This window comes from Telopea speciosissima, unplaced genomic scaffold (assembly GCF_018873765.1).
Source record: "Telopea speciosissima isolate NSW1024214 ecotype Mountain lineage unplaced genomic scaffold, Tspe_v1 Tspe_v1.0849, whole genome shotgun sequence".
NCBI classification, from domain to species: domain Eukaryota; kingdom Viridiplantae; phylum Streptophyta; class Magnoliopsida; order Proteales; family Proteaceae; genus Telopea; species Telopea speciosissima.
In genome coordinates this window covers 1-12,118 of record NW_025318185.1, presented here as the reverse complement: position 1 = coordinate 12,118, position 12,118 = coordinate 1, and the positions used below count along the sequence as shown (strand labels likewise).

Sequence of the window (12,118 nt, the reverse complement as noted above, 5' to 3'; positions counted from 1 at the left end):
ACTGAAACTGTGTACAACCAACCACAGAGAATACCTGAATTTTGAAGATGGCGACGAATTCTGTTTCTTCGATACCGAACATAACTTCCATAAATCTTAGACGACGAAACCGGTGAGTCTTAATCTCTGCAATTTGATTTTCTCTTTGAGGGTTTCGATTCGTATCTGAAGATCCCACCATATTACTTCGGGTTCTCATGATGATGTCTCGATGCTTAATTTTGTTTTTCCTCCAGTTTTTCAGTTGATTCCCTTAGCGAAATGTGGTATTGGGACCTGCTTAATTTTTTTTATTCTTATAACACACTCGCACACACCTCTAAATTTTCAGGTTCTATTATGTTGACGATCTGTTTCTGTTTATTCTTTGCTGAAAATTCTATAAAGTTGAGGCTTTTTCTCGATTTATGCACAGATCTACTGGTGTAACTCTTTCATGTTCACACGAAGAAGCTTCTTCTTTGGGAGTTCACCTTACTGAAGGAGAGGGGAAATTGCCAAAGGTTGTGCTGAAATCTGCTCATGGCTGGTACGTGTTTGTTAGATTCATCAACCCTTTTTTTTTTTCTCTCTTATCAATTGCCATCCTGGAGAAAAACCCATATGCTTTTTTTCCCAGCACACAATTGACAATACGAACTTCGAGTTTGATATAATAAATCCTTAACTGACAATTCCCAAATGTTAAAGGCATTCCGGTTCTTGTAAGTTCCAATCCTAGTAATGGGATCACAAAATAGCCTAAGTATTCAAACCACATCATCTGGAATTGGGATCACCAATGATTGAATCTCTTCTTTGCAGTGAGGCTGAGATTTATCTATTTGGTGGCTGTGTCACATCATGGAAAGTTGCAGGTGGCAAGGATCTTCTTTTTGTTCGACCTGATTATGCATTCAGTGATAAAAAACCTATCAGGTATTTGTACATCAGCTGACCACTGTAGATTATTGATTTCCATGTCCTAGTTTGATTTATGTGCACCATGGACCTGACATTTTCCTCACTAGTAACGTTGATTTTATAATGTATTTGTTATTTTGTGATGATCAGATAAATGATCATCAGAAGCAGCTTTGAATGATTGTATGCAGTTCGAAAGAGATTAAGGATTTCTTCTTCTTCCTTAAAAAAATTCCTGATGATCCAGCAATTAAACAATTCACCCAACACCCCCCCTCCTCCAACAAAAAAAAGTATAACAACAATCAGGTCTTGAACTCCGATTTATCTGAATTTTAGTTCAGGATGGAATTTTTTCCGTCCGATTGAGTAAATTTCTCACCCCCAAAAAAAATACAACAACAATCAGGTCTTGAACTCTGATTTATCTGAATTTAAATTTCAGGATGGAATTTTTTTCCGTCCAATTGAGTAAATCTCTCTCTCTCTCTGGACTTTGTTCCCCGACTAGATTGGGTGATTGGATGTGTGTATGTGTGTGTTATATTGGTATTGGTGTTTTGGCTACCAAGTGGGTTAATGATTTTCACGGTAATGGGTTTTGAACCCATGTCTATTATGTCAACTGTCCATGATTTCCAACTTAATAAATGTAGCCAACTCGATAAGAACAATGAAAATATGAATTATGTTGTTGCCTTTCTGGTTTTTAGGTTTATTCTAATGTATCCATGTCAGATCAGATTGAATTTGAAGGCTGAAGTTTCAAATTATTACTACTATTTCCTTTAGCCACTTGTTTCTTACCCATAATACTAACCATAGTTTTGTTGAAATTAGTGGAGGCATCCCGCATTGTTTCCCACAGTTTGGACCTGGCCCAATGCAGCAGGTATGGTTCATTTTGATTTTCCCTTCCCTTTCTTTTCTACTAATCAATAATCTGCATTTCTGTCATAGATTTTTCCAATAATTGGGGTTCGATTTCCTTTAGGTGCACAATAGTTATGTGAGTGGCTCTGTTCCATATGAAGGCATGAAATCTAATTAAGATTCCACAAGGGCAGTCCCTAATAGTATTGACACCTAAACCCAGGCAGGGGCCACTAATAAATAACTCTAGCTAATGATAGTATTTCAAGAAGAAATGTAAATCATTGAAGTCTCGACAGAAGATACCTAAATTAGTGCTTGTGATATAGAAGGTCTTAGTTTCTACCTTTCATGACATCTCACTAGATGAACTCATGAACCTCTGGGAAAGACTGTCCTTCCCTCTGTTGAATAAGCCATCGGTAGACATTTCCTTACAGTAATATTGACAGATAGCCTAGATTATTGTTCTACAAATAGACAGTGTTGATGGAAGTATCTGGAAAACTGGTCTTAGTGCTCAGTTTCTCTTTGTTCTATCTCTCAATTTAGTTTTGATCCATGGAGATGTTTTTTATGTTATTTTACTTTATTTCTGAACAGCATGGGTTTGCAAGGAACATGAATTGGTCTATTGTTGATTTTGACAACGTGGAGGGAAATCCTGTCATAACTCTGGAGCTTAGGGATGGTCCTTACAGCCGTTCTATGTGGGATTTCAGCTTCCAAGCTTTGTACACAGTCAGTTTTCAAATAAGTTTCAGAATATTACCAATTCTTTGGTTTATTATATGGTTTAGTCCCAAAACAAACTCACTGTTTTTTGCCATTTTCAACTTTTTGCAGGTCAAATTGAATTCAAAGAGCCTTTCAACAGCGCTGATAATAAAAAACACAGACACTAAGCCCTTTTCATTTACTACTGCATTGCACACTTACTTCCGTGTAAGAATCCTAAATTCTTTCCATGGGGGAGAAGGGGGAGAGGATGCTTAATTTGTGGTCTGTTAGGGAATGAAATCAGTTGAATGTGCAGTTCCATGCAGATCTAAATCTAGATTTATATTTTTTTGGGTATTCAAAATCTGAACCCAGGTTCAACTTTACTGAAACTCATTGATCCATATCTGACTGGAAACCTAAATTGTCAGATATATTAATTGGATATCAGTTGGCTCTTTAGAGTTAGGCTTCATTCTGTGTTTGGGATACATGTGACAAGACTCTACTTACCCTAGATCTGGCTCTAAGCCAAATTTCAGAGCAGTTCTTTATTTTTAAGATCCAACACAGGTATAATGGATGTAGGTCAGAATGGATCATTATGATGGAGCTGCTTTGTTTAATGCCATAGCTTCTGTACCTGATTATTTTTCTATACAAGTAACTAGGGCATCATGTAGAGTTTTCAATGGTGATTGGATTGAAGCTTGTCCGTTTATTATTGTGCAGGGTTCTGTAACAGGGGCATCAGTGAAAGGTCTGAAGGGTTGCAAAACACTGAACAAGGATCCAGACCCTAATAATCCTGTGGAGGGCATGGAGGACAGGTCTGTATTCTCTTCTGCTTAGACTACATTGGATCCAAAAAATATGCTCCATTTTTAGTACAAGCGTTTCTGTATTGGGAAAATCAGCATTAATCACATTTTGTACAAATCACAGAACATTCCCTGTTGCATTTCATTTTATTATCATAGTTCATTATAATTCCATAAAAGACTAAAGAGACTCGGTGCATAAAAATTGATTCAACTCATCATTAGAATGTAAATAAAGCTTAGGAAAAATTGGCTGAAAAATCAACATGTGACGAATGGTTTTTTTCAGCTGATAGTACAAGGGAAAAATTTAACATGTTTGGGTGGGAACATAGAAATTTGGCATGTAGGTAGTCTAGTAGAGGGTCCCCGTCCATTTACCAGTTGAAAATGGCCACTTTATCCTTTGCATTGATCAACTAAGTGGCCACCTAAGAAAGCTTGGCCAATTGAGCTGGGTAGGTGACCTTTTCCTTGCGTGTGTGTGTGTGTGAATCTGCTTAAATGCAGATTTATTTTTGTATTTGGTAATTCAATATGTAAACAATATATACTTGCATTTCTATTCATAGTATGTGTTGAATATGATACGCATGCTATTACTAATGGAAGCAACAAATTAAATCTAAATAACATTGAAATTTCAACTTTGACATGGCACCAAAATGAAAATTCATTTAGAAATACTGAAAAGCACTAGAAGATGGATTCCATATATATTTCCTGTATGAATTGCTTTGTCATCTCCATCTTTTGGAAATATCTTGTTCTCATGTTTCCTTTACCTAAAAATAATTAGTAAGTGATAAAGTAATGTTTCTATACATGGATTAGACATACCTTTCTATTAAGCTGTGTTTGGTTGTCAATTTGTGCGGTAAAAAAGGGCAGTCACCTGGTTCAGTCCTGCATTTGCAAGGTCCTGGGAGCGGTGGACTGGAGTTAGTCTTAATTTTGGCATTTTGAGCATTGTTGCCTCTTCATACTCAGACCCACATCTTCACATTTGGTTGTCACCTTAAATGAGATTATATCTCATCAGTTTCCCATAGCATTTGGACACCAAAGCAATGCTTCAAGATCAACTCATCTAAAGCTATGATTTGGATTCTTGATAGATATAATTCATACAGTTTGTTTTGTGTTTCACAGATGAATCCATTAGAATAATAATAATAATAATCTTATTATTATTATCATTATTATTGTTAATATTATTAATTATTATTATTACTATTATATTCTAACCTCGGACCAATCAATCGAATATTTGGAACAAGAAAAGTACATTTTTTTTTTGCCTCGTGTCATAACCAAGATTGAATTGCTATGAAAGAGCAAGGTCCGTGACGAAAATGATGAGAAAAATCGGAAGGATTCAATCGATTCAATAGAGGTGGAGCAAGCCCTACCGATGCCAGCTAGTACGCGTTTCAAGGGCACTGATTGGATTATTACCAGAGATGAAGGGTTTGAACACCATTTTGATTGGCTTTTTTCTCTGTGGGCATGGCATCAAACTTACCAGGATGCAGACGGTTCTAGGTTAATAGTTACTACTTGCTCTGTCCCCATACTCAATAGGGATAGTGGTTATACGGGTCCAACTACTTCTTGGTGGTGAAACATGTTAGGTTTTAGAGGAGAAAGAGAAGAGAGGAGAAAAGCTCCAAGGGAGGCAAAGTTCAAACACGATTTGGTGTAATCTGTTATGTCTCTCAACTTGAGACAAACAACCTTATATTGAGAAGAATATCTAATTACACTCAGGCCCTGAGCCTAATACAAATAGCACATAAAATACATAAGTAAGTGTCTAAGTACAAATATACCCCTGAAACTAAGTACTCTTAACACTCCCCCTCAAGTTGGGTGGTATATGTCATACATACCCAGCTTGTCTAACATAAAACTGAAGTGATGAGAACTAAGTCCTTTGGTGAATATGTCTGCCACTTGTTCACTTGTCTTCACAAAAGGGGTACAAATAGTCTTAGACTCTATCTTCTCCTTGATGAAGTGCCTGTCAACCTCAACATGCTTTGTCTGGTCATGTTGGATCGGATGATGTGCAATACTTATGGTTGCCTTGTTGTCACAGTATAGACTCATAGGTTCTGTCGTCTCAAACCCCAATTCTTGGACAAGTTTCTTCAACCACAAGATTTCACACACACCATGAGCCATGGCCCTAAATTCCTTCGACGACTTGACCTAGCTACCACGGGTTGCTTCTTGCTTCTCAGTGACTAAGTTTCCCCCAACAAATGTACAGTATCCGGAGGTGGACCTTCATCGAAAATAGACCCGGCCCAATCGCATCGTATATACTTCAATTCTCAAGTTACCATTCCTAGAAAAGAGAAGACCCTTTCCAGGACATGACTTAAGTACCGAGGATCCTAGAACTGCATCAAGATGTCCCACCTTGGGTGCATGCATAAACCGACTCACCACTCTCACAACATAGGTAATGTCGGTGCGGTGAGGAAAGGTAGATTAACTTGCCTACTAATCTCTGGTATTTTTCAGCATCCACAAGCGGTTCACCACAATCTTCCCCTAGTCCGTGATTACGCTCGATGGGGAGGAGACTGGTTTACATCCCAAGTAGCTGTCTCGTAAGAAGATCAAGAACAAACTTCCTTTGACAAACATTGATCCCTTGCTTGGATCTAGAAACCTCAATCCCAGGAAATACTTGATGGACCGAGGTCCTTGATCTCAAACTGTCGAGACAAGTAAAGTTTAAGCTTTGAGATTTCGGCTTCACTATTTCCCGTGACCACAATGTCATCAACATAAACAATGAGAGCCGTAATAGTGCTGTCCTTCCTTTGTATAAACAATGTGTGATCAGCTTGACTTTGAGTATATCCGTTTTGCAGGAGAGCTTGTCTAAATCTCTCAAACCAAGCCTTAGGAGACTGTTTGAGTCCATAAAGAGCCTTCCTAAGACGACACACTTTCCCACTGTCACCAGTATGCTTGAACCCAGGAGGAGGATGCATATACACTTCTTCTTCTAGGTCACCATGTAAGAATGCATTCTTCACATCCAGTTGGTACAAAGGCCAATCAAGATTTGCTGCCATTGAGAGAAGTATCCGGATGGATTTGTGCTTGGCCACTGGAGCAAAGGTTTCCTGAAAGTCAATGCCATACACCTGTGTATAACCCTTAGCGACAAGTCTTGCCTTATATCTCTCCACGGTACCATCAGACTTGAACTTGACTATGAATACCCATCTGCACCCAACAGGGACTCTCCCTTTAGGGAGCTCAACAAGGTCCCAAGTATGATTCTTCTCAAGTGCCAACATCTCTGTGTTCATTGCTTCTCTCCATTTTGGATCTGCCATAGCCTCTGCTACATTCTTGGGAATAGATATGGAGGAGATAGCCACAGAGAAGGCTATACCTGTAAGGGAAATAGAATCATAGGAAACAAACTTGCAATGGGATTAGTACATGCTCGAGTTCCCTTGCGGTGGGCAATAGGAAGGTCTAAGTCGAGGATATAGGAGTAGAACAAGGTATACTGTCTCGATGGATGGAGACTCGGGATGAGGTGATGAAGAAGGATTTTGGCGGGTCTTCTTTATAGGCAGCCATGAAGCAGGATTTCTCCTTTCCTTCGTATACACCAGAGCTCCCCTATTCTCCTGTTCCCCTGTACACAAGGATGCTCCCCCTCAACTACATTCTCTATACAAGGCTCCCCTCATGAACTTCTCTTTCCCTTGTCAATCGAAAAGGTGAAATAGGAACAGGATAGGAGATAGGAAGTGAGACAAACTCGGGAACCTCTTCACTGCAATACCACCACCAAGCGATGAACACTCCCCGAAGAGGTGATGAAAAAAGGTATGGTGTCAAAGAAACGGACATCTCTGGAGAGAAGCCACCGACGAGTGGGAGGATGATAGCATTTATATCCTTTGGAGGTGGAGGAATACCCGAGAAAGATGCACTTCAGAGCCTTAGGATCCAATTTAGTGCGGGCAGATTTGCTAACATGTACATAACAAATACAACCAAACACCTTTGGAGGGAGAGAGAATGAAGAAGACCGTGAGGGTAGGACATCAAGAGGAACTCGAAATTGTAGGGCACTAGACGGCATGCGATTAATAAGAAAGACAGCAGTGAGTAGAGCATCAGACCAAAAAGTTTTGGGAACATGCATGGTAAACCAAAGGGACCTAGCCACCAGAAGGTGGCGATTTTTCTTTCAGCCACCCCATTTTGTTGTGGGGTATCAACACAACCACTGATGAATAATGCCATGGTCGAGAAAAAAGGTTTCCAAACCACTATACATATACTCCCCACCTTTGTCGAACGAACAATTTGGATCCGGGTTTGAAATTAGGTATACACTAACTCATAGAAATTTGTAAATGCAACATGGACATCACTTTTATGTTTCAACAACTACACCCAAGTAACCCGAGAATAATCATCAATAAAAGAGACAAAGTAGCGGAAGCCACGCAAAGAGGTAACAGGGGAAGGCCCCCAAACATCAGTATGTATAGGATGAAAAGGTGAAGTAGATCTATTACCATTGGATGTATAAACTGTTTTACAACTTTTGGCAAATAGACAAGGTTCACAATGAAAAACATGAGAGACTGGAAAGGAAGTAAACAAGTGAGGTAATCTGTTTCCTCATAACGAAAAAAGAAGGGTGTCCCAACCGACGATGCCAAAGCAAAATATCCTCTTGAGTACGTCCACCTTCTAGCCCACAAACATAGGATTGAGGTTGTATAACAGAGGAAGCACCAGTCTCCAAAACATATAAGCCATCAGCTTCATGACCACTGCCAATCACCTTCCTCGTCACCAAATCCTGAAAAAGACAATGGGTAGGAAAGAAGGTGACAAAGCAGTTCAAAGATTTAGTCAATTGGCTAACGGAAAGAAGGTTAGTAGCAAAGTTGGGAACATGAAAAACAGACTTCAGGGGTAAGCAAGGTGTAACCTGGATATCTCCCTTACCAGAGATGGAAGAGAATGTACCATCGGCAATTTTTACCTTATCTTTCCCAGAACAAACAGAGTAGGAATTATACAGCTGGGACCTACTAGTCATATGATCCGTGGCGCCCGAGTCAATAACCCAAGGTGTGATGCCGGAGGAGGAAGAGGCCTGTAGTGCAATAGAAGTAGGAGCTGCAGGTGAACTGTCTAGGTGGGCTACAACCCGGCGAAAGGCAGCAATGTCAATTGGGGAAAGAGAGGATGAATCAGCTTCAATGACCCCAACATGAGCCTTAGGCCCCTTCTTCCGCTGTCCCTTTAGTCCCCCAGTGGAACCAGGTGGGGGCTTCCCATGGAGATCCCAACAGAAGTCCTTCGTATGTCCAGTTTTACCACAATGGTCACATAAGAATCGGCTCTTCGAAGACCCCTTAGCAGCCCCCTTATCAGCTCCCTTAGTGGAGTCCTGAGGGATGGAAGAAACAAGAGCAGAGCGCTCAACAGTGGTGTTGATACTAGTCTCCATGGCACCCCAACGGGTTTCCTCACTCTGTAGATATCCACACACCTCCTCTAGTGAGGGAAGACTAGGTCGGCCAAGGATTTGTACCCTTAGAGGCTCAAATTCAGGATTCAGTCCACAAAGAAGAAATAGTACCCTCTCCTTCTCAAACAACCTGTGTACCTTGACTTCATCATCAGGACACAACTGAAGATCTCTATAGTGATCATACTCCTCCCACAGGCCCACAACAAGACAATAGTAGTCAGAGATGCTTCTATCACCCTGGCATAGGCTAACAATCTGTTGGAGAAGTTGGTACACCTTTGTAGAGTCTCCAACATGATCAAAGATACGGGCTACACTTCCCAAATATCTGTGGCAGTCTCTTTACCCATAAACCTCCGTCCAATCTCAGGCTTCATTGAGAAAAGAAGCCAAGCCATCACCAGTGAGTTCTCAGTGTCCCATTTGGAATACTCTTGCTCGGTAGGAAGAGGTGCCTTGATGCTGCCATTTATGTACCCCATCTTTCCCCTACACCTAAGGATCAGTTTCATGGATCGAGGCCAATCTAGGTAATTGGTATTGTCCAACTTGACAATGGGAAGCTGCACATTGGTGTTCTCATATAAAGGGACAGAGGATGATGCAGCAAGTGGGTCTACAGACAAAGGCAAGGCTGTTTCCTCATTTTTTTCACCCATATTTAACTCAAATCAAATGCTTAATAAGTCCAAACAACAGTATTTCAACCACAGCCACTGCTCCTTGAACACAGCAGTAAAAACAGGCCAAAACAGAGACCAGAAAAACTGAAAAAAGGCTTGTAAAACCCAAACGAAGCAGCAAACAGCAGTGGAGCAACAAGGGTAAGTCTTCCTTACCCAAAAACGATGCTGTATGGCCCAAAGAAAGCAGCAAACAAAGCTCAAACTAAGAGCTGGATCACTCCAAGAGATCAGTCTGGCGGAACTGGGAGAAAAAAACTGTCTGGCCGAAACTCAGATTCTCTCCTTTGATGCTACCAGCAGACTTGAGAGGATCAAATGATAAGGAAGAAGACTTCCAAACGATGCTAGAGCATCTGGTTGCTCCCTATTTGGTTGTCAAACAAGGAAGGAGAAGCTTGGTGAAGATACCCCAAGGTTTCCTTCGCAAACCAGCAAGAACAAGGAGATTGCAGCTCACTCCAGCCTTCCACACAACCTTCAAACTCCAGGAAGAAAGTGCTCTGATACCATGTTAGGTTTTAGAGGAGAAAGAGAAGAGAGGAGAAAAGCTCCAAGGGAGGCAAAGTTCAAACACGATTTGGTGTAATCTGTTATGTCTCTCAACTTGAGACAAACAACCTTATATTGAGAGGAATATCTAATTACACTCAGGCCCTTAGCCTAATACAAATAGCACATAAAATACATAAGTAAGTGTCTAAGTACAAATATACCCCTGAAACTAAGTACTCTTAACAAAACAGCCCCTTGGGGAGTATGAAACACAGACAACCATGCAAACTACTAATTTTGTTACTCGGGCTTATTATATAGTTGTGGTGCTTCCTCCCTAGCTCAAGATGAAAAACTCCTTGGTTCTCTTGGGTGGATTTAAGAATTTGTGCCAAACCATATTAAATTCTTCCTGTTGTGTGTGATTGTTTGCTTGGTTTCTTCCTCGTGGTTGAGCATTTGTACCCAATAAATGGTACCAGAGCGGGGTTTGGCAGATCATTGCAGGGTGTGCACGGAAATTTGAGGAAAGGGTAGTGCGCAAGGAGAGAAGAAGGTACAATTCTCAAATACAATTTCATTTCAATTTCGATACGAAAGAGGAGAAAACATTTCAGAAATAGAGGATCGTCGGAAGGTTTTTTTTTTTCCGTGGGCCGCGGACGTACGGCAATGGAACATTGTAGCTTCTGTTATTTTTTTTCCTTTGTTTTGATTCAACTCAAAAGAAAGGATTTGTTGGTGGAAGCAGAGTTGCGTTCTGTCAGGGGTACTTGGTTTAGAGTAGAAATTGGAATTCTGCAAGAAGGTGTATGGTTTGTTAGTAAAAGGTGAAATGTCCCCTCTAATCTATTGTTGTGCCAGGCAGTTACTATACTTCCATTTGTGGGAAGAAAAGGCCTCGGGTGAGGATGAAATAAACAAAAAAAAAAAAAGGAAGAAAAAGTGAGTAGGAGAACCTACAGTAGGTAGGTGGAAGAGAAAAAAAGGAGGAGTGTGCATTGTACGTTTATGCATTCTAAGGGGAAAAAGTGAGTGTACTTGGAATCTGAGACGTGAAGAGCTTGTTCACAAGAGGAGTTTGGTATCCCAAGTTTTTTTGGCACTGCATATGTAGTGGGCGGTAAAAATCGAGCAGATTCCACTTCCTTGGTATAGATCATGTAGGTTTATGCAAAAATCAATGGTGATCAGGTTTGTTGGAGTTGATGATGAGCACGAATGGCACAGATCGGATCAATCGGATGGTGGTGAAGGGTTCAAGTTTCTCCACAGAACCCTTCAATGACCATAATGATTTCACCTTGTAGCAACAGCAGGTGAAGAATATTCTTATGTGGGAAGGGATAGTTATGGCTCTTAGGAAGAAATTAGACAATCCAGTTAAGAGGATAGAGGATGAGTGGTTAGAATTGAGGGATCTAGCAAACAACACAATCCAATTTTATCTTGCAGATAATACTTTTCGTGAGGTCATCGGGTTGGTGGATCCGGAGGAACTCTGGACAAAGCTGGAGAGCAAGTACAAGTCTAAGTAATTGACAAATCAGTTGTTTTTTTTTTTAAGAAACAATTATATGGCATTTGGTTGTCAAAAGGAACGAAATTTGAGGTTCAATTTGAAGAGTTCAACAGGATATGATGGAATTGTCAACTCTAGATGTTAAGATCGAAGAGGAGGTTAAGGCACTTCTCCTGTTGATCTCACTACATCCTTCATTTGATCACATTGTGACTACACTACTGTTTGCTAAAGATACTCAAACTTGACAAGGTTATTACTGCTTTGCTGATGAATGAGTCATGACAGAAAAATAGCAGTGAGGGGACATCAGAGGAGGGTAGTGCTTTGGTTGCAGGTGGTGGTCAGGGCAAAGAGGATAGAGATTTCGGTTTTAGGCCTAGTTTCGGTCAAGCCCAAAACCGAGACATACTAGATCTCATTTTGAGGTTTCAACATTGGGCCTTCCTGTGTTGAAACTCAAGGTCGAAACTTGGGTGTCGACCCTGGGTTTCGTTTCAGCCAGTCCTGAAACCGAGACAACTCGGGGATTTCGGTCAGTTTCGATCGAGATTTAGTTCCA

The 12,118-nt window shown here is 40.6% G+C and overlaps 1 protein-coding gene across 1 annotated transcript; it reads left to right on the top strand.

Moving 5' to 3' along the window:
• Position 1: 1 nt before the first annotated feature.
• On the top strand, positions 2 to 3,361 carry LOC122648350 (putative glucose-6-phosphate 1-epimerase). The gene is made up of 7 exons (XM_043841580.1): positions 2 to 112; positions 416 to 529; positions 805 to 918; positions 1,744 to 1,795; positions 2,380 to 2,517; positions 2,623 to 2,721; positions 3,229 to 3,361. The coding sequence occupies exons 1-7, from the start codon at positions 48 to 50 to the stop codon at positions 3,346 to 3,348; spliced, it is 702 nt and encodes a 233-aa protein (XP_043697515.1). The 5' UTR covers positions 2 to 47; the 3' UTR covers positions 3,349 to 3,361.
• Positions 3,362 to 12,118: the final 8,757 nt, after the last annotated feature.

What these genes read in the sequence shown, in the direction of transcription:
- LOC122648350 (XM_043841580.1), top strand. Translation starts at nt 48, where the DNA reads ATGGCGACGAATTCTGTTTCTTCGATACCGAACATAACTTCCATAAAT. An exon ending in AGTGATAAAAAACCTATCAG is followed by an intron (nt 919 to 1,743) that starts GTATTTGTACAT and finishes TGTTGAAATTAG; the next exon opens with TGGAGGCATCCCGCATTGTT. An exon ending in GCTTCCAAGCTTTGTACACA is followed by an intron (nt 2,518 to 2,622) that starts GTCAGTTTTCAA and finishes AACTTTTTGCAG; the next exon opens with GTCAAATTGAATTCAAAGAG.